General features: G+C 45.8%; 1 protein-coding gene and 1 non-coding gene across 7 annotated transcripts in view; both read left to right on the forward strand.

Annotated features, from left to right (window-relative positions):
* Mgat5 (alpha-1,6-mannosylglycoprotein 6-beta-N-acetylglucosaminyltransferase) overlaps window positions 1–21,313 on the forward strand; it is a 288,136-nt gene that overhangs the window by 174,311 nt on the left and 92,512 nt on the right. For all 6 annotated transcript variants that reach the window (XM_039091088.2, XM_017598934.3, NM_023095.1 and 3 more), the window contains 4 exon segments: window positions 8,438–8,509; window positions 10,974–11,135; window positions 12,937–13,106; window positions 16,284–16,418. In XM_039091088.2, coding sequence (XP_038947016.1) covers window positions 8,438–8,509; window positions 10,974–11,135; window positions 12,937–13,106; window positions 16,284–16,418 — 539 coding nt within the window.
* LOC120096388 (small nucleolar RNA U6-53/MBII-28) lies at window positions 425–533 on the forward strand. Its single transcript, XR_005492819.1, has one exon. It is a non-coding gene; the product is annotated as a small nucleolar RNA U6-53/MBII-28 (small nucleolar RNA).

Consider the following 21,313-nt stretch of genomic DNA (forward strand, 5'->3'; position numbering starts at 1 on the left):
TTCATACAGAGTCCCTGTTGCTTTTCTGCCGTGTATAGCAAAGCTCACTGGCCCTCAGACTCTGGGAATGTTCTGCATCGTCTTCCTGTAGAAGTCTAGGATTACAGGCATGAAACCGTCACACGCACTGAGCCATCTTCCAGCCGAACTTTACAGACTTTTCAGTGTTGTCTGATAGTTTGTGTTAATGTGATCAAAACACATTTCACAATTTTTAGAAGGGTCTCATACAGCCAGGCTAGCCTCAACTTTAACTTCTGTATGTAGCTGAGGATGACCGAGAACTTCCCAAGTGCCGGGATTACAGATCTTCACTCTTATATCCGGTTTTAGTGGCACTGGGATGGAACCCATCCCAAGCGCTTCATGAATCCTAGACAAACACCCTGCTAACTGATTATCCCCCATCCCTGCTGTTTCTGTGTCCCAGTGATGAGTCGCCATGCTAATACTGAGCCACCAGCCAGGCTGTTCCTGCCTGGTTTGGGTGCCAGTGAGTTTAACAAAACTTCTCACGTGAAGACCTGAGGGACAACACAAAAAGCAAAACCAGAAACTTCCCTAACTTTGCTTACTTGTCAGTGTGTCCAGCTCTGACTTTTGATGATTCTCTCTCTGCGGCACTGTGATTGTCCCACAGAGTCTGGTCAGGGGGAGTCTATGGATCTATTTTGCCTCGTGGATGACATTTCATACTTCTCCCAGGAGACTTATACTACTTGGCTGTGCTTTCACCGACCCCCTCCTTTACCCTGCCTCTCCTTCACACCCTCTCTCTTCCCACTTGGATTTCTACCTTAAGCTGGGACCTCAGGCGAGCCAGGCCAGTATCCCGATGCCTAGATAAGTTTCTTCTTCTTCTATAAGGTATTAGGTCGAAAACCCAGGATGAATGGCTGAGATCCCTACTGACATCAAAGTCGATGGTGGCCTCCAGGTTCTCCCAGCATCCCTCAGTCCATACCAGTTCAGGGCCCTGCTGGCTAGTGCACCCCAGCTCCTACTCTAAACCTCCCAGCCCAGGGACTGGGCTGGGCTGCCCTTCCCCTAGCTGCTCTTCTCTGAAGAGCCCAGCAGCCACTTTGGTTTCACCAGTCCTTTCACTATTTTTGCCTTTTGGTCTCTTGGTCTCTAGTCTCCTGGCTCTCCCTTCTCCCCTCTCCCCTCTCTCCTCTCCCCTCTCCCCTCTCCCCTCTCCTTTGTCCACACATGGCTCTGCTCAGTCTGTTGGTCATGTCCACTCTGGACTCTCCAAGATTTCTTTACCTCTGACTATGATTTCCCAAGTATCTACAATGCACCTTCTCCACCACAATGAGGAGCAGTGTCCTATCTGTTTCTTTTTCTTCATTCATGAGAATGTCCACTGAGGTGAATTACTGTCATTTCCTATCCAGTCACCCAAAGAATTCCTATAGAAAACCCTGAAATACTTTTATGATACTTACTGCTTACTTACTTACTTACTATTTTGTGTGGGGGCATGGGCATGTGGTGGTCAAGGGACAGTCTCAGGCAGGGGTCACGACTCTCCTTCTACCTTGTGAGACCTGGGGGTTGACCTTTAGCCCCATGCCCCCTCAACTGGACCATCCTCACTGGTCCCAGAAAACTTTTATTTCTCAGTTGGCTACCACAGAAATCTAACACTTCTTAATACTTAAAAGAGGGTTGTTTTTGTTTTGTTTTGTATTTGTTTTCCTTGCATCCTTTTTTCCCCTTATTATCATTAAGAAGTCATCAGTTGAAATACATGTGCTATGTTTGATGCACACTCACTATTTTTTTGACCGAACATTTTATCACTGCTATAGTAAACAGGACTGTTTAGAAAAAGAAATGAGTGCCTGATGCATACATTTACTGAATGAATGGCTCTATCCATAGTATTTTAAGTCCCAGGGTGTACACACCCTTTTATTGACCCTGGTATTTACTGACATTGGTTATTTCTCCTAGCTATAACTTTGTCTTGAAAACCTGCTAAGACTCTGAGATTGAGACACAAAGCGGAGGAATTTTGAGCTTAGCCACAGAGTAGTTCCGCCCAGTATTATTTCGAGAGGGAGAAGAGGAATCAGATTGGGATGAAAGAGGGAATTACAGAACATTCCCAAGGTCATGGAAGACGGTAACCAGGCGACAAAGAACGTCGGAGTGCCTAGTGTCCTGAACTCGGCGACCTCCACCTCTGGCTATTCACATGGATTCAGGCTGGCTGAAGCTAGTTTTGAGTGCGAGGAACACCTAAGGAGAAATGTGGGAGGAAGCACGGCAGTGTGTCTGTGTTATCTGTGTGATCGTCTGCAGAGGAATCCATGTGCCTTCTCTCCTGTGTAACGAAAAGTGACTTTCCTTGAGCACTATCAATCTGGGTTGTAAAACGTCTGTGTCATAAGCCCATTAGAACCCACTCATTCTGAGGCATAGGGAAGACTTGTCACAGCTTCTCTGTGTCATAGCCTAAGCAGGCTCTCAAGGATCACGCCAGCCCCTGGCTTTCCCCTACACATGGCCGGCTGAGTCACATTCTCTGTTTGTAGTGTTCTTGCCTGCCCTGGTAGAGGCCATGATGGGTGCTCTAGACTCCATCCTCACCACTGCCCCATCTGCATCTTGCTTCAAGGGTTTTCAGTCACCGATAACCAACAGAGGCCTGGTTTTATTCAGTGGAAATTTCTAGAACCAAATACTTCACTGAGTGACTTTTATTCTACTCTATCATTATAACTCCGCCCCCTTATTAATTATCGTCTGTCCCTTACTGTGTGTATCAGTGTCTCTTCTCTGCTGGGATAAAATACCTTACCAAAGCAACCTAAGGAGAGAGAGGAGGAGCTTGGGCTCACAGTTCAAGGCTACAACCACCATGGAACAAAGAGCTTGGTAGCAGGTGATAAATGGTGTGATTATATTTTAATTTCAAAAAACACAAATGTATTAAATTTTTAAAATTAAACTCATACCAGAAGAAATCACATGGTAGCTGTAAGTCCAGGTCTTCTCTTTGGGAGTATGAATGCTGCAGGTATGGAAGGATGAGGTAGATGGATCTGTGGCCTAGACACACACACACACACACACACACACACACACACACACACACACCTCCATTGTAACATGCAGATTAACAAAAGAGAGAAAACTGAAACGCCGCAAGTCCCCAACACACACAGAGTCTCTCTTTTCTTAGACATTTGGGGTTTGGGGCGGAACCTTTGTTTGTTGTTTAGATTTTGTTTTTTTGAAACAAGGTTATGCAGCTTGGGCTATCCTAGAACTCACTATGTTGACCAAACTCACCCAGACCTCAGACATCAACCTGTCTCTGCCTCCAGAGCTCTGGGACTAAATATGTACACTGCTAGGCCTGGCGGACGGTTTCGATTGTGTTTGTTCCCTGGAAAGGGCAGCCTGAGGTCCAGGGTGTCTGGCGATAGGCTAGAATAAGACAGTCTCATCTACATTAGCAAGAGAAGAAACCAAAACTGAGGCTCTGTCCACAGAAGCGAGCATCAGCTCAGAGAGACCAGGCCCTCGAGGACCATGCATTTGCACCTCCCTGGCCTCTACGGTTAGTGTTGACAGCAGGCTCCTGCTTCTTCCTTTCACCTCCCTCCCGCCCCATGCGTATCTGCCGGCAGCTTCTTTTTCCTTGAGGGCAGTGACTCTTCCAGACTGTGCATCTTGAAACAAACAGCCTGACCCAGTTAGAACTTTTAGGAACTCATACTGCTGTGATTCACCAGCCCTCTCACAAAGCTGAAAAACCAGAGAAGTCTAAACCACCAGGAGGTATGTCAGAATTGTTTTATTTTATGTCTCGTCTCTAAGGAAAGTGATGTATAGAGCCCTCTCCGCTGAATATCCATTAGTGTCCCAAAGTTCCAGGCCAGCGAGGTTTCCCCGTCTCCTTCTGCTGCCTCTCCCTTTTGCAGCCTGTGGCTAGCGCACTAAAAGGATTAGTTTGTGTCTAAAGAGTTTTGCCTCCAAATTGAACGCGATCCGAGTGGTGCTACTGCTTCATCAATTCCTGGATGCGTTACCATGAGTTCAGATGGTTTCCGGTTTTGCGTGTGTGCACCTGTTTGTGAGTGTGTGACTGTCTGAGTTGTGTGTGCAGGGGCCGGGAGGTGGCATGTTAGATGTCTTACTGCCACTCCCCACCTTAGTTTTTGAGACAGGGTTTCTCGCTGAAGCTAGAGCTTGCTGGTTCAGCTAGACTGGCCAAGATGTCTTCTTCTCTGTACCCTCCCAGCACTTACATTACAAGTACATAATGACACACGGGGATACTTAACATGAGCTCTAGGGATCAAAATGAGGACCTCACCCATGGGTAGCAAAGCGTTCTAGCCACGGAGCTGTCTGCCAAACCCCATTTCCTATTGTTTACTGTGGTAAACTACAGGCTACCTTTGGTGAGTTGTTGCTTCTGAGGGGGTTGTGTAAGATTGGACAGAGGTAAGGGAGGATGAGTAGAGATGAGCTTCTGCACTGAGGGCCACAGGCAGGTGAAAAGCCGCAGCTAGGATGTGGGGCTGAGGCAGCCATGATGGGAGGTGCCTGGGGGCGGCCTTAGGAACCAAGGACTCTGGGAGCCAGTCTGAGAGTAGCTCTTCTGAACTGTTCCAACCAGGGCAGTCCCTATGAGTCAGGGAGTGGGCTCCTCCTGGGGTCCGATTTATTGATAGGCTGTTACCCTGACGGGCCAAGCTCGCTCAATGACGTTGGACGCATCCGACAGAAAACGCAGTTACGTATCAGAGTGGGTGGAGCTGTCAGCTGCAGGCACGGTTTCCCCCGCATGCTCATTGTGGTGCTTTCATTTAGGAAAATGTTGCCCTGTGGAGGGCAGTTTGCTCCATCATTAAGTTATCGCCAACCCTGGCATTCCTCCAATCCCGGTCCTCCTCTGAGGTGCCAGGGAGAGAAAAAAAAAATTTTTTTTTTTTTGTTTTTCCTCTTCTTCCCGCAGGATAATTGGTTTACATGTAATTTCATTATTTCATCAACTAGTTATCCCATCCTCGTGGAAAACAGCCTCAGCCCGCTCTCCCCTTGTGGGTTAAGGTCTTTATCTATTTCCACCATTCCAATTGCACGAGTAGCCGAAATTGCTGCCTAAAAGCTCCCCGGACCACTCTATCTTCCACGTTTGCAGCGATGTCCTTGGAGGTAGCAAAGGGGTAGCTAGTGGTTTAGAGAAAGAAGAACTAAGACAAATGATCAGCTCGCAGGAGGAATTACAGCCTTGAGAGCTCTCCAGTGAAGTTCTACTTTAAATCACCCCGGACGGACTAGGTTTTCATCAGAACAAGACTCGGAAGGTTCATCACAGGGTGGAGGGGTGTGAGGGAGGGCATTCTTAATATCTGGTCCCGCCACAGTGTCCTCCGTTTTCTTTATTCCTAGTCTTGCTTCATCTTTTCCCATTATATTCTTCTTGGGGAGATTTTCTTTTTTTATCCTGACAGGTTCCAATATAGACTTCATTTATTCAGGGGCTGGCGAGAGGTCCTGTGAGTCAAGCGTCTGCTGCTCACCCAGGAGGATCTGAGCTAGGCTCGCCGGCACCTACATAAGCAGCTGACTCCAGGGCCTGCACCTGCAACCCTAAAGCAGGGTAGGCAGAACCAGGTGGAACCTTAGAGCTTCCAGCCTGGCTGCATGAGTGAGCTCCAGGTTTACTTGCAGACCCTGTCTCCAAAAAGAAAAAGAAAAGGGAGAGAGAGGTGAGGAGGGGAGGAGGAGGAGGAGGAGGAGGAAGAGGAGGAGGAGGAAGAAGAAGAGGAAGAGGAGGAGGAGGAGGAAGAGGAGGAAAAGAACAAAGAGTAATAGAGGAAAACATCCAACATCAACTTCTGCCATCCACACACCTACATACGCATGTGCACACATGGGCACACATCTACATGTACAGACACACACACAGGGAAGCAAACATATATCACATACACAAAGATAATTCAGTTAAGTGGATAAGGATAAAAGTAATGTTTTAAAAATGAACTTAGTTGGGGCTGGGGATTTAGCTCAGTGGTAGAGCGCTTACCTAGGAAGCGCAAGGCCCTGGGTTCGGTCCCCAGCTCCGAAAAAAAGAACCAAAAAAAAAAAAAAATGAACTTAGTTGTGTATTTCTCTGTGAGGGTTCTTGACATCATGCTCTGTGCGCGCGCGCGCGCGCGCGCGCGTGTGTGTGTGTGTGTGTGTGTGTGTGTGTGTGTGTGTGTGTGTGTGTGTATGTGTGTGTGTGCACACTTATATGCATGGTTGGAAGTCTAGCAGTCAAGCCCAGGACCCGTCTGAAGCCTTCTTGTTATAAATATGCTTCACAGGGACATTTTATTGAGTCCATTTACTAAAATTTAATTGTTGCCAAGTGAATCAATCTGGCCTCAGAGCAGGAAGCACAGATGTGTGTGGCGTCTCTGGGACTGGCCGAAGCGTCTCGTGTTGCTTTGTCAGGCTCCTCCTCTGCTCGTTTTTCCCCCCGAGTCGTGGAACTGTGTCTGTTGCCTTCCGTGGTCATACTGTTGCTGGTCCACAGTAATTCAGACCATGGGGCTCAGGCAGGTTAGTACTGTCTCCGTTTATGAGTGAAGGCATTCCACTTTCCCCATGGGGAGAGTTTCCGAGTGAGTGCAGCCACTCACAAACATCAACCCAGTCTAATTTTACTCCACGAGAAGAAGAGGAAACCATGCACTTTTCCTACCACCCCCTTAAGCCTTGCTGCCCCGAGCCCAGCTGCTTTCTGACCATTTTCCACAGCAGATGGCTTTGTGCAAATATGGCTGGTTATTTTTGGTCACAGTAAATACCACCTTGCATTCTGAGTAATTTCTAGATTACCGAAACTGACATGTTTCTTTGAAAACTTACCCAGACCTGGAAGACAGATTTTCTTATCTGACTGATCTGCCAACCAAAAAAGGCTATGGTTTCCTGAGTTGGTTACTCTTAAAGGATGCTCCTCTGTAAAATCTTCCCTATCCCCTACCTGAGGAGCAGTGATTTCTGGTGCCAGCTCTTGACCCATCCTCAGCAATGCTGTATGAGTTGGTAAAGGGATGGCCATGCTGTTTCTGAAATTTTGTAGCTATTTTAGGTAAACAGCCAAATCAAATGTCTGTGTCACTCAATGGATTTCTTGTTTTTCCTTTCCTAGACTTTTTTATTTTAATTATGCATATATCAAGAGGGGTCAATGTATGCATGTGAGATCTCTTGGAAGCCAGAAGAAGGTGTCAGATCCCCTGAAGCAGGGGTTCCAGGTAGTGGTGAGCTGTCCCATGTGGGTGCTGGGAACTGGACTGCGTCCCAACCGTGCCTTGAGCCAATCTCTCCAACCCCTTCCTAACAGTTATTGATTTCACTAATCCCTGGTAACTTTTCTTGACGAAATATCTACAAGCCCAGATCTTCTCCTCCTTCCTTTCTTCCTTCCCCCAACACTTACAGTGCCCAGCCTGAGCCTGTAAGCCACAGACGATCAAGAGAACTGTGAATGAAAGCTTACACAAATTACAGACTTGTTTAAAACATTGTGGAGGGGGGGGGAGAGGGAGAGGTGTGTGTGTGTGTGTGTGTGTGTGTGTGTGTGTGTGTGTACGCACGCACACACACAGGGATCCTGTAATTCAATTATGAGGTTCTTACAAGGGAACTTCGTAGTTGTCTCGGTGTACAGGGTTAGACACAGCTTGTGTGCAGACAGATTAGATCCTCCTGTGGAAGAACTCTCTCTCGTAAGATCACTGAATAGATGTGTAATCCATTCCTGGTTTGCTCTTGTTGGAGAGTGGGTCTCATGTAGTTCAAGCTGGTCTAGAGCTCGTTATAGAGCCTAGAACAACTGATCCTCCTAAGTCACAGCCTGGGTACTGGCATGATAGGTGTGAGCCACCAGTCCTAGGTTACCCATCTTATTTCTTGAGGCAGTGTCAGGCAAATACCCAGAAAACAAACCTTGACTAATTAGCATTAAAGCGAGGTCTGCATTCCTGGTCATCAGGTTAGAGAATAATGCTGTGGTCTGAATGCCACCTGTTCCCTTTAGACACACCTGAGCGGGTCACACATCATCTGTGCCTTTTCACTGAATGGTGCCCGGCGACTCTTTCACACGGCACAAGTGTTCAAACCTTTTAACCTCTTGCCAGAGGACACTCCTTCCCTCCTTTGAAAGAGTGAGGATTAGTTGAGGAAGAAGTCACTCCCTGTAATGGAGGATAGGTTTTTAAGACCTTGGCTGAAGGTCTCTGCACCTTAGAGGACACCCACATCTGGCAGGAGTTTGATTACTATCTGGTTAATACTATCCTGTATAAACACCGTGCTCCTTGTAAGTTGGAATTGTTCTTAGCCTTCTGACCAAGTGTGCCCACTAAAAGATGAGCTAGTACACTTAATGTTTCTGATTTATCTTTTGCAGGTTGAAAATTGGTGTCCTCGTTTACCTTGGAGAGCAAAAAATCCCTATGAAGAAGCTGACCATAACTCATTGGTAAATGACTTTGGAACACTCTTCCTCCCCTTGTGTGTTTCGGTCAGACGCTGAGTGACACACATAGCACCTTTTGGAAGTGCCAGCTGAAATCTCAAGTCTAGCTGGCCAAATCCTACACTGGTTAGCCTGGGTTTATTTATTGAGAGGTTCTCTGAAGGTCCCCTAAATGATGGGGCCACAGAGAGGAATGAGCTTCTGTGCCAGATGTGGAGGCCTTGGGTGATCTAATGAGGGGACTGGCTGTAAATAATGACCAGACTTGTCACCAGGCTCCAATGCCTGCTAAGGAAGATTAATGAGGAAGGGTGGTCTCAGCTGCGGAGGTCAAGGGAGATTCCGTAGAGAGGATGACGAGATGAATGTCAAAGGACAAGCTGTGTTCTCTGTGGCTGCGGCAGAGGCATGTTTCTATGGGGAGTCGGTCTTTCGCATCCTACTGCATGGTTGGGTGGGCAAGGTCAGAGGTTTGGAGACGCTGGTGGAAGATACAATTAGGAAGACAGGAAAGGAAGAAGGACTTCATACCTTTCAATGCTATCTTGAAAGCGTGGGCATTTTCTTTAGACCATAAATCAGCAAACCCTTAATTTTTAATGTTTTTATTTGCATATATATGTACTTTTCTGTGTGGGCACACCATGTACAGGTTGGAGCACAAAGAGGCAAAAAGAGAGCACTGAATCCTTGAACTAGAATTACAGATGTTGGGAACTACAAGGCATGGGTGCTGGGAGCGGAACCCCACTGTTTCGCAAGAGCAGTCAGCACCCTTAACCACGGAGTCTTCTGTCTCACCCAAAGCAGGCACTTTCTGTACAGGGTCAGATGAGGGTTTGGGATGTAGCTCACTAGGTAGCATGTAAGAGGCACTAGGTTCAGTCTGCAGCTGTGTGCACTGGGCATGGTGGGTCATGCCTCTAATCCCAGTGCTTGGAGGTGGACGCGGGAGAATTAGAAGTCATGGTCATCCTTGGCTACATAGAGAGTTCAAAGCCATCTTGGACTACCAGAGACCCTATCATGTGTAAAAATAACAGGGCCAGTGAGATGATTCAGCAAGTAAAGGCACCTACTGCCAAGCCTAAAGACCAAAGTTTGACTCCTGAGGACACACGTGATCTAAAAAGAAAACCAATACAAGTTGCCTTTTGGCTTGCACGAGTGCTCGGACGTACAGAGTCAAAATTGACTTTTGAAATCCTGGATTTAATTGACCCTCAGGTTTAAAATGTCGTACACACACACACACACGTTCATATTCTAAATAAGTAAAAATGTGACAACAAGCTAATGTTCTTCTCTTTGCCGGACATTTCACCTCATGTACAGTTACTCGGTTCTGCAGCCCTAGCACAGAGCAGCCATGGTCAGTATGTGATGAAGGGCCTGGCTGTGCCCCACTAAAACTTGATGCACACAAACAGGCAGCCAGGAGGAAGGCGCCGTGCTTGGCCAGGGTCTGTGGACTCAGGTGTAGACTGTGGGAGGCTGCTGATGTGAGATGGGAGGCAAACGCTAAGAGTGAGAGCCATGGTGACTGCTAAGAGATGTAGCTCAGTGTGTAGAGTGCCTACAAGTTGGTACGCATGAGGTGCCCTGTGAAATAAAAAGCAATATTGTCAATGTTTCTCTCAGGTTCTAGTCAATATCCAGAATATCAGGAAATCTAGTCTTCCTGGACTACATTATTCTGGTCTGAGTTGTAAGTTGTACTCAGCTACGGTAGAAACAAAGACCATCCCTAGCTTTCTAAATTCCGTAGAAAATCATAAATTTTGTTGGTTTGGATGAGGATAAAATTAGAAAATAATCATTTGCGTCTCATCTTTCTCTGAGGCCAGAGAGGCCCTCTGGTGCCCCTCAGAATGCTGGCTGCCCTGTTGGAGCTGAGGAGACTTTCTTCCTAGTGGTCAACTGCTTAGCAGACAACTCCGAGACAAAAATACATTTAGATACGGGGGGTTAACATGCTCCGTGTATGTTAATTATGAGACGTTCATGTCAGCAGAGCTTCCCATGACTACTGCACTTCCTTTCTCAGTCTCTGATCTCTTAATGATGCCCCTTGTAACACACACCAGCTGTCAGGGGCTGCTGTTTTAATTTGCAGCCCTAGCACCTCTCGCTCTTTAAAGTATTTTTAATTATATTTAGTGTATGTGTGTATGCATGTGTACATGGACATGTGCTTGCCATGATGTGCACGTAGAGACCAGAGGACAGCCTGCCTACCATGCAGGCCCAAGGGACTGGACTCAGATCATCACCATCAGGCTGTACGGCTGCCCCTGCTTAGCACCCAACCCTGGGCCCTCTTACTGCACAGAGTCAAGACTGACTTTTGAAATCCTGGACTTAATTGACTCTGAGGTTTAAAATGTCGCATCATGAAAATCACTTAGCTTCCTAGCATTTCAATCTTTGGCTCATTTTGTTACATTTCTCCCTTGTTCCCCACTAGGCAGAAATCCGCACGGATTTTAACATTCTCTACGGCATGATGAAGAAGCATGAGGAGTTCCGGTGGATGAGACTTCGGATCCGGCGAATGGCTGATGCATGGATCCAAGCAATCAAGTCTCTGGCAGAGAAACAAAACCTAGAGAAGAGGAAACGGAAGAAAGTGAGTTTGATAATTCTGTTCCTTCACGTTCCTGCTTCCTGTTTTAAAAAATTGATTTTTCTTGGAAAGAGCAGGAAAGGGCTGTCATGTGTCACGTGACATCCCGTCAAGGTAGATGAGCTCAGCCTCTCCTTGCCCTCCTTCAAGTTCTCTTTTCTTATACTCAGTGTCTTCCTCTGTCCCCTGTGAATGTGTACACAGGCATATACATCTGCACACACAGCTCTCTGCATGCTCCTGCCACACAGATACTTACACACACACACACACACACACACACACACACAGAGAGAGAGAGAGAGAGAGAGAGAGAGAGAGAGAGAGAGAGAAGGATCTTATCCACTATGACTTATTCATAAAGTTTGGAACGCTTCTGATTTCAGAAACAAGATATTGGGGGAGGGGCAATTCTGAGCCTTGTGCCTTAAAATGCTGGTGGCCAAGGGCCCAGAGTGGTGGCACACACTCTTATCTTAATCCCAGCACTCAAGAAACGAGGCAGACCTGAGTTGGAGGCCAGCCTGGTCTAAAGAGTGAGCCCCATAAACAAAGAGCAGCCCTTCCTTGTAAGCCTGCATCAAAACTGATGAAAAAAATTAACACTTTGATTGCAATAACCTTATTCTAGAGCCATTTTGGATATTAAAGTATAGAAAGTGATTTACTGTGTTCCTGTCTACAAAGTGGAATTTTCATTGTAAGAGAAAGTAAAATAACTAGAAAAGGATGGACAACAGTAACTGAAGATATATAAATATATGTTTATATATATTTACACACACACACACACACACACACACACATGTTTGAATTGACACTTCCAGTAAGAACCCATAGTTCACTCTCTCTCTCTCTCTGAGGGAAAATGAAGTTCCTAGCTAGGGCCATTGGAAAAGGTTCCAAATAGCAATTATGTAGAGTCCCTCGAGAACTGGCCTTTGATCTGTAAATGCTGTTTCCACTAGGTGGGATAAGTGGTTCTTGGGAAAATGGCTCATTAAGATCTGAGGCAGAAATTGCACTTGGCGAGCTTAAGACATCTTCTTAGACCCAAGAGCAGAAAAGCTATCAGAAGCTGAGAGGATTCTGACCAGAAAATGGAGATACCCACCGCAGCAAACTCCCCACCACCAAACTGGGTTGGTTGAATAGTCAGAGACCAAAGTTCACTGAAACATTAAATATGCTTATTTCCGTGGTAGTATATTTAAAAAGCAGATTTGAGGGCTGGTCAGGGAACTCAACTGATAGAATGCTTGCCACACAGCCAAATGACCCGAGTTTGCTGCCCAGATCCCACATAAAAAAAATAATAATAATAAAGCCAAGTGTACATGCTTGCAAGCCCACCACTGAGGAGATCCCTGGAGCACAATAGACAGCCTCTCCAGCCAATTCCATCTCCTCTGCACTGGAATTAGGAGCGTGCACCAGTGCACCAAGCATTTGTATCTGGGCTCTAGGGATTCGAACTCAGGACCTCATGTTTGTTGATCAAGTTCTTTCCTGACTGACCCAGCCATATATTCCATTTTTTAAAAAAAACAGGATAATCTGTCTGTAACTCACACTCACAGCTCTACCAAGAGCAGCTCATGGTTTTTTATTTGTCTAAAACAGTGGAAAATTATTTCTTCCCTTGTTTTATACCATCTGGAGAAATGACATACCCCATACTGAGACGTCACTGGCTCCTTCAGCGCTGACTGCTTTGTGGTGTGCACAGTAGTTTAGCATGGGCCTTCTGAGCATTTTGAGCATGGCTCCAGAAGCCAGTGTGTGTCTCCTCTTTGTTTCACAGATCCTTGTTCACCTGGGGCTCCTGACCAAGGAATCAGGCTTCAAGATTGCAGAGACAGCATTCAGCGGCGGCCCTCTCGGCGAGCTCGTTCAGTGGAGTGACTTAATCACATCTCTGTACCTGCTGGGCCATGACATCCGCATCTCAGCCTCGCTGGCTGAGCTCAAGGAGTAAGGAAATTACTTTTTCAATCTGAAAATCAGAACACAAAAACGAAATAGTAAACTTGTTAAGCCCCCTCTATTAGTGTACAATTTCTTGTGGAGGAAAATGAGAGTGATAATTCGCTAAACGGGCGATAAGAAGATTATTTTCAGGAGCTAAATACAAACACTACGGAAAGGATAATATGTTTTCATTGGCGCTGCAGGCTCCCGGGGCCTCATAAATGAACACCAGGACAACTCACGCTGAAGCACTTACTCTTTGCTATTCCAGGTGTTCCCAACATCTGCAGCACAAGACTCTATTGACTTGTCTAATTCTCTGCCTCTTGCCAAAATGCACACCACTGCCTGCTCAACGGCAAGCTTTCTAAAGCTAAAAGCAGGGCCAGTTCCTGTTTGTAATTTAATATGTGTAAAATAGATTTCCCGAAAGCCTGGATCCAGTCCTTTCACAATTAGCTACCTCCCAGCCCAGTCTGTTCCCTTCCCTGAGTCTTCCGTCCCACTGAGATTTGCATCCAGCTCTCGCCCCCTCTCAGTCCCCTTTCCAGTTAATGCAGCTTGGCCAAAAAGATGAACAGGAGTCCCCATGGTCACCCCCCCAAAAAAAAAACTGCCTGCAGAGACTTCTAACCCAGCACGGAAGTGGTTCTGTTGCCGTGCCAACCTTTGAGGGAACAGTCTAGAAACAGTGGAGAGGGTAACGAGCAGCTTCGTTCGGCCCTATTCCTGCTGGATTGTTGATGCACCAAGGTTGTTGGCTGAGACGTCTGAAGGTAACCTCAGCAGTCTTTTCATTGCTTTCCAGATGTTGGGCACCATGATACAGGTTTGCTTACAGCAATAGTGTGATTGGGACTTTTTTTTTTTTACACTGAGACTAGGTCTGTGTAGCCTAGGCTGACCTCAAAGTCAATATATGTCGCTGAGAGATGACCTTGACTTTCTCATTTCTGCCTCCACCTCTTCAGTGCTGGGTGGAATTACAGGTGTGCACCACTATGTCCAGCTTATGTGACACTGGTTGAGGGACCCTGGGCTCTCTGCATCCCAGGCAGGCTCGGTGCCGGCTCAGCCCCACCCCAGCAGCGATTAAAACTATGCCACTTACCAGGTGTTCTAAACTAAACCCTTTGTGGCTTTACTCTTTGTTTTGTTTTGTTTTGTTTTGTTTATTGTTGCATGTGTGCACGTGTGGGCAGGTGTGTACCACGGTGTGTGACGAGGTCAGAGAGACAGCTTTCGGGAGTCAGTTCTCCCCTTCCACTGTGGTTTCCAGTGATAGAAGAGGGTACTCTTATCTGAGGGAGCATCTTGGCAGCCCGTATGTTGTACTGCATTTAAGCGTCAGTACCTGGAAGTAGGTGCCCTTGCCATCTGTGTTTTAGGGCTGAGGAAACTGTGCTGAGACGAACATGAGCTCTCTGAGGTTTCAGGTGTGCCACGCAGGGGTCCCTGGATTTGAGCCTGGTGTCTAACATCTGCGCTGCCGTTTTAGCGCAACCTTTCCTTTCTCCTTCAAAGTTAGATGAACTGGGGGTCCTCCATACCTCAACTAGTTCTCCTCTTCCTTGGCCAGGCTGTCTCCTGTTGCCTTCCCACTTGCTTTAAAATGTGCAGAACATGAAACCCAGAGAGTCATGCACTTTGCAGCCTCTCTGTCTGGCTTCGGCAGGCTGGGACTCAAAGTGGGGCCTGCAGAGATGGCGGGCGTGCTGTTACTCTGATGCCAGTCTTTCGATAATCACAACTGGTGCATTAAGCAATCAGCCTACCAATTGCAATTCTGTTAATGCTGATGGAGCTGTGGACACGAGAATGTGAGTACAGGGAGCGCTCAGAGTTAAATCTCCCCACCTAGCGCCTAGCATACTCTGACCATATGGAATATGCAAAGGAGAAAGTATTTATCATCCAGCCTCTCACAGGACGTTTTCCAGCCCTTCAGGAGAAACTGGTTCAAAGGAGCTTGAGATTTTTAGAAGCTCAGAGAAGGGGCCTGAAGCAGTGAGTGTGAGGACTGTAAAGGAGGTTTGTGACCACTGTCACTTGCGAGTGGGCCTTTGTAAATTGCTCAGGTATTACTGTGGGACGTGAGCAGGGGCAGGAGGGAAAGGTGGCGCCTGGTTTCTGGGTACACAGCAGTTACTTACTCTGACTAACCAAGTTCACATACCAGTCACATACATTGTCATTCTGCTAGCACATGAGCAGTTAGAAATATCAGGATAGAGAGGTGGGTCAGGGACTGAATGACAAGATAGCATCTACGTCACAGGGTCCGTTCTGTAAGGAGTCACTCAAAACAGCAAGATTACAGAGGGAGTTACTAGAACTGGGGGGCTAGGGGTTGAAGGTTTTTAGGGATTATAAATGAAAGTGAGATGATGTCATAGATTTGTATGTTCGTGTGACTTTTTTGGGGGACATGTGAACATCCGTTCATCCCATATAAAAGATACCAATAAAGACAAAAGAAGTGACTCCATCCAAGTCCAACTTGGTAAACCGGTGAATTCATCGAGTTACTTACCAGGATTGTGGACGAGGGGTTCTTAGAAGGAGCACGGTAATCCAAAGGCAGGTGCATCACTAAAGATCCTGCATTCATTCCTCAGGCTGCCTGAATGACTTGCAGACAATCTACTGGCCAGAGGATCTTCTCTCCTAAGCCATTGCTACTATTTATATAACCTTGGGGAGGGTCCTCAAGAATCTTGTGATTCAGGAGCTTCTTGGGGACTTGTTAGTCTCATGTATTTCCTGAACCTTGTAGGTTTTATTTCCTGAGTCTTAAAGAGTCCCGTCCAAATCAGAATATTTGAATTGGGAGGAAATAGCAGCACAAAACCATTCAGTACTCCCTCCCCACACTGATGGCTAATGACAGCAAGATTCAGAGAGTTGACTCAGGTCAGCCATCTCATGTCTGCTCCACAGTGGAGATGGATAACACCGCTTCTTGCACTACGGAGGCTGTGTTCATACACCAGCTTCCAAGCATGTAATTTAGAGGGGTTCAAGTAGGAGTGCTGAAGAGTTAAGACAGGGTTCGATCATCAGCCCATTATCTCTAATAGGGACTGGAGCTGTGACTTGACCCATCACATTTGCCAGGTTTAGTACCGTAAAGTTATTGGTGCTTTTTCTTTCTTTTCTTCCCCACTTGCCTCACTCCAGGATTATGAAGAAGGTTGTTGGAAACCGGTCTGGCTGTCCAACTGTAGGAGACAGAATCGTTGAGCTTATTTATATCGATATTGTGGGACTTGCTCAATTCAAGAAAACGCTAGGACCATCCTGGGTTCATTACCAGTAAGTACTGCATGCTGAGACCTTTCTCCCCTAACAAGCACTGTGCTAGGAGCTTGATTCTGCTTCTGTTTTATTTTTAAGGATAATTAAATATCACCTTATGAACTGTATGGAGTATACCTCTCATTCCTATTGAAATTCAGGTTATTCCTACTAACTGTATACTTCCTGGGATTGTTTATTATTTATATTGATATATTGATATTCTGAGAGTAGAAACATGTGTCCAGCCAGGCACACATCTTTCATTTCAGCATTCAGGAGACAGATTCAGGCAGGTCTCTGTGAGTTCAAGGCCAGCTTGGGCTACACAGTGAGTTCTAGGACACCCTGAGCTACATAGTGAAACCCTGTGTCAAAACAAAGACAAACAAACAACAACAACAACAACAAACTTACCCATCTTCATTTATCGTCCCCAGTGCCTAGCATCCCTCTCGTTGTGTACCACAAGGATCTCATGCATTTGTGTGAGTGTGTGCATGGATATATGTGGAAGCCAGAGGACAGCCTTGGAAGGTTGAATCTCACCTGCCACCTTGATGAGGCAGGGTCGCTCTCGTTGTTTCTGCAACTGCTTATAAGGATAGGATGGAAGCCAGGACTTAAGTATGCTGGACACTCTGTCAAATAAGCTACGTTCCAGCCCCCTCTCCATTTGTTTCTTAATTGTGACAAATGGGTAGAAACATTTTTAATGTGGTCTTCTGTGTTAATTTTCTGTCAATTGGACCAAATATCTGAGCAGGATACCTTGTAGGATGCAAGTTTTATTTTGGCTCATGGTTTCAAAGGCTTCAGTCTATCATGGTAGGTAGAGTGTTCCAGGGCAGTTCACATTGTAGCAGTTGCCTTGATACACAGGATTTCTCTTTCTTCTGTATTCTGTCTGGACCCCCTCCCCCAGCCCACAAGATGGTGCCACCCACATTCAGGGCAGACCTTTCCTTTGGTTAATTCTCTCTGAAGATACATTCACAGACACATCTAGACGTATGCTTGTCTACTCTCCTTGGCATTTCTCCAAGTTCAATTAGGTTGTCAATCAAGAGGAACCATCACACACTCCTAACTAATCCAGTCCATGAATAGCCTAAAGTAGGTAGGCCTTTATCTTTCCTGTTAGTTATGTTTAGTGGTTTTTAACTTTAAACCTCCAAGATTATCTCAGACTGGAAGTCCTTTACAAAGCAGACAAATATTAGAAGTGAAAATGCTAAGAATTTCAAAAATTCAAAGTCTAGTGATGTCCATTCTCAAACTTGCCCCTCCCCCCAGCAGCACAGAATTTCTCACTGGGCAATGAAATATTTATAGCAAAAGAATTGATGGGATAGAAACTGTATGAGGGGTCTAAGTGTTCTGTTTTGACCATGTTAACTATGTTGACTGACTGACTGACTGTGTTAACCGTTGAATGACTGTTGACTATGGTAGCTGTTGACTCTGTTGATTATGTTCACTATGCTGAACGACTGACTGCTGACTGTTGATTGTATAGACTATGCTGACTGTGTTGAATGACTTTGGTAGCTGTTGACTGTGTTATCTGTGTTGTCTGTATTAACTGTTGGCTGGGTTAACAGTTGATTGACTGTTGACTGTGGCTGACTCACTGTCGTGAATGATTATATTGACTGTTGAATGACTTCAACTTTTTTGATTGTGTTCACTCTGCTGGCTCTGTAAAACGATTATTGAGTAACTGTTGACTGTGCTGTACAGACTGCTGACTATGCCACCTTTGTTGACTGTGTTGATTATGCTGCTGTGCTGGGTGACTATTGACTATACTGACTGTTGATTTTGCTGATTGTTTCAAATGACTGTTAGGTTGAAAGTGTTGACTGTGCTGTTGGTGATGCTTGTATTGACTGTCAAGTACGTTGTTCTTAAAGTCTCAATGTTCTCCTTTCCTTGGAATGTTACCATTCTTTTTATTTTTAGAAAAGTTTTTGGCTGGGTAATGCCTTGTCCTTTTTATTTGCCCTTTCTTTTGTGCATATGTGTATGTTTGTACGTGTTCATGTATGCATGTTTGTAGGAATGTATGCATATGGAGGTCACAGAATTATCTTGGGTGCCATTCTTCAGAAACACTCTCTACCTAATTTTGAGACAGTCTTTCAATGACCTAAAGCTGGCCCTTAGGGTAGGCTGGCTGGCCGTCCATTAAGCCCCAGGGATCTACTTCCCCAGCACTGGGTTTCCAAGCATGCACCAAGCACCATACACACGATACCTTCTCCTCAGCTCCAGCGCTCCACTCTCTTTGATATCATATTTTTTCCTTATTATTGCTTTTTTTTTCTCCACAAATCACAAGCCATCATTTTCTTTTAGTTATATAGATCATCTTTCTTCTTGGCTAACAAGCCATATTGTAAACATATTTTTTTTTTAATATTAGCCTTCAGGAAAGAAAGCCAGGGTTGTTCCTTTCTGTCATTTTATGAACCGTACACATCTGGAAAACATGCCAAGAAAACTGGACAATCCAACCCTCCATAGAATCTCATGTCCTTGATATTAAGAAGGGCTGTTTGGATGGGGAAAATGCTCTAGGTGGTGGTGCGGGTCAATTAGGAAAGGCTGTGTTGTTATTAAAATGGCCACTGTTGATTGGTATTTGATGCTTGCTGTGTGAAAATGCTCCATCTCTCAGGGCTTATGGATATGCACAATGGCTTTCCTTCTTGTTTTCAGTAATGGTCTGAATTAGCAGGAACCAGCAGGGGGTCTCCTGGTGCTTTAGCCTTCAGTCTTTGTTTTGTGGCAAAGCTACAGTTTCATCAAATGGCAAGCAGGCTTCCTGGAAATTTTCTTGCCTACCCCTTTCCCTTTAAATATGAACAGTGACATCTAGGGATAGAGCCCCATTCGTATCGCACTGGCCTAGTGTACATGAAGCCTTGGGTTCAATCCCAGCACCTAATAAAGCGGGGCAACAGTGCCTGCCTGTAGTCCTGACACTGAGGAGGTCAAGACAGGAGGATCCAAAGCTCATGGTCATCCTTGAGCACTTGTGATATGTGAGGGCAGCCTCCGTTACATGAGACCCTATCTCAAAAACATTAAAGGATGGGGGAGAGATGCTTCAGTTGGCAAGATGCTTACTGAACGGCATGAGGACCTGCATCTGGATCCCTGCATCCAAAAGGCCCAGCGGGATGGTGCACATTTGCAATCCCAGCATGGGGAAGTAGAGACAGGAGGCTCCTGGAGCTCTCAGGCCACATACTCTAGCCAACTCAGTGAGTTCTAAACTCACTGAGAGATTCAGTCTCACAAAGTAAGACAGGGAACAATTAAGAATATTCTGGGTTGCATGCATACATACCTGCCCACATATACTGCACATAAGTGCATATGCACATATATGCACGTACACATACAATGCATGCACACAAAAGAGACCGTCAGACTGCGGTCCTCTTGCTTGATGGCAGGGGATCAGGACAGCACACCATATTATGGTCTCGTCAGACCTCTCAATGTGCAATAAGCCCTTTACGTTTGTTTGCATGACCTTGGAAAAACACTTGTGAATTCTGTCTAATTTGCATAAGAACCTAGGGCATTTGATTAAACTTACTAAATGCTGCCATTCGACTAGTATTCTAGCATGTACTACAGAACGAAGGCACACCCCTTTCTCTCCACAAGAGCCCTTTGCTGCGTGTTGAGGATGTACGAGAATGTGAGATACAAACGTTCTGCAGCATGCCAGCTTTTACACCAGATTCCCAGCTAGAAATGAGGCCCTGTGCTTCTGAGTATCTCTCTCACTGTAGTGTAACCTCGAGCAACAAAGATGTTCTAGGAGTCATTTGGCATTGCTGCCAAGGTCTCTCTTAGAGAAAGGCCAGCTCGCTGCCTTGGACATGGGGGTGAATATATGTTTAAATCCTTAGAAGGTTCCTGTTGTTTCACACACACGGAGGACATCCAAGCAATGGCAGAAAGATTAATACAGCACAGGTATAAATGTAGTTCCAGCATTTAGCCAAGGAGGACCTTGAACTAGAAGCCCTCCTGTCTCTTCATCCTGAGTACGTGGCTTCCAAGGACTGACACTAGAACTTGAACTCTGGCCTCCGCATGCTTGCATGCATATATGTGAACACATATGCACACAAAAGAACACATGCACACACATGAACATATGCATGCAGACCTGTGAACACATGTACACACAAACACACATGTGCACACATGAACATACATATCCCCAAAAGAGAGACCTGTCATTGTGCTAACAGTAGTTCCAAGAAAGCCACATAAGAACCCAAGCAAGGACATTATCCCAGCGCAGTTCACTCTATGGCCATGCTGTTCCCTCCGTCTTGTCTTTTCCTCGTCTAGACAATTCGTGGGAACACATAGAGACTTCAGTTGACAGTTGTATTCCCTGGAGGACGTACCGTGGAATTTGGACTTCACTGTTTTTATTCTATTTTGTTTTCAGAACCTCAAAGTGGAAATTTACAAAAATTTAGCATAGTTTTCCGGCAATAAAAAGGAAGAAGAGGGGCTGGGGATTTAGCTCAGTGGTAGAGCGCTTACCTAGGAAGCGCAAGGCCCTGGGTTCGGTCCCCAGCTCCGAAAAAAAGAACCAAAAAAAAAAAAAAAAAAAAAAAAGGAAGAAGAAAGTCCTTAAAAGTGTTGCCACCATCTCTCCTAAATGTGGGCTTTAATTTTATTTAGTTAGTGGAAGTTGCTCAGAAGTCTAGTACTAGAGGACAAGAGCAAACAGAATTGTCCCCATGGGCCAACCTCACACACTTAACTCTACATGGTTTGGAAATCCTCGGTTAAATCAGCCCAGCCCAAATCAATAATGTTGGTTCTCCAGTTCCTTCCTCCCAGCCGTCCGCTGTGCTTTCCCACCTGTG

This window comes from Rattus norvegicus, chromosome 13 (genome assembly GCF_036323735.1).
Source record: "Rattus norvegicus strain BN/NHsdMcwi chromosome 13, GRCr8, whole genome shotgun sequence".
Classification (NCBI taxonomy): domain Eukaryota; kingdom Metazoa; phylum Chordata; class Mammalia; order Rodentia; family Muridae; genus Rattus; species Rattus norvegicus.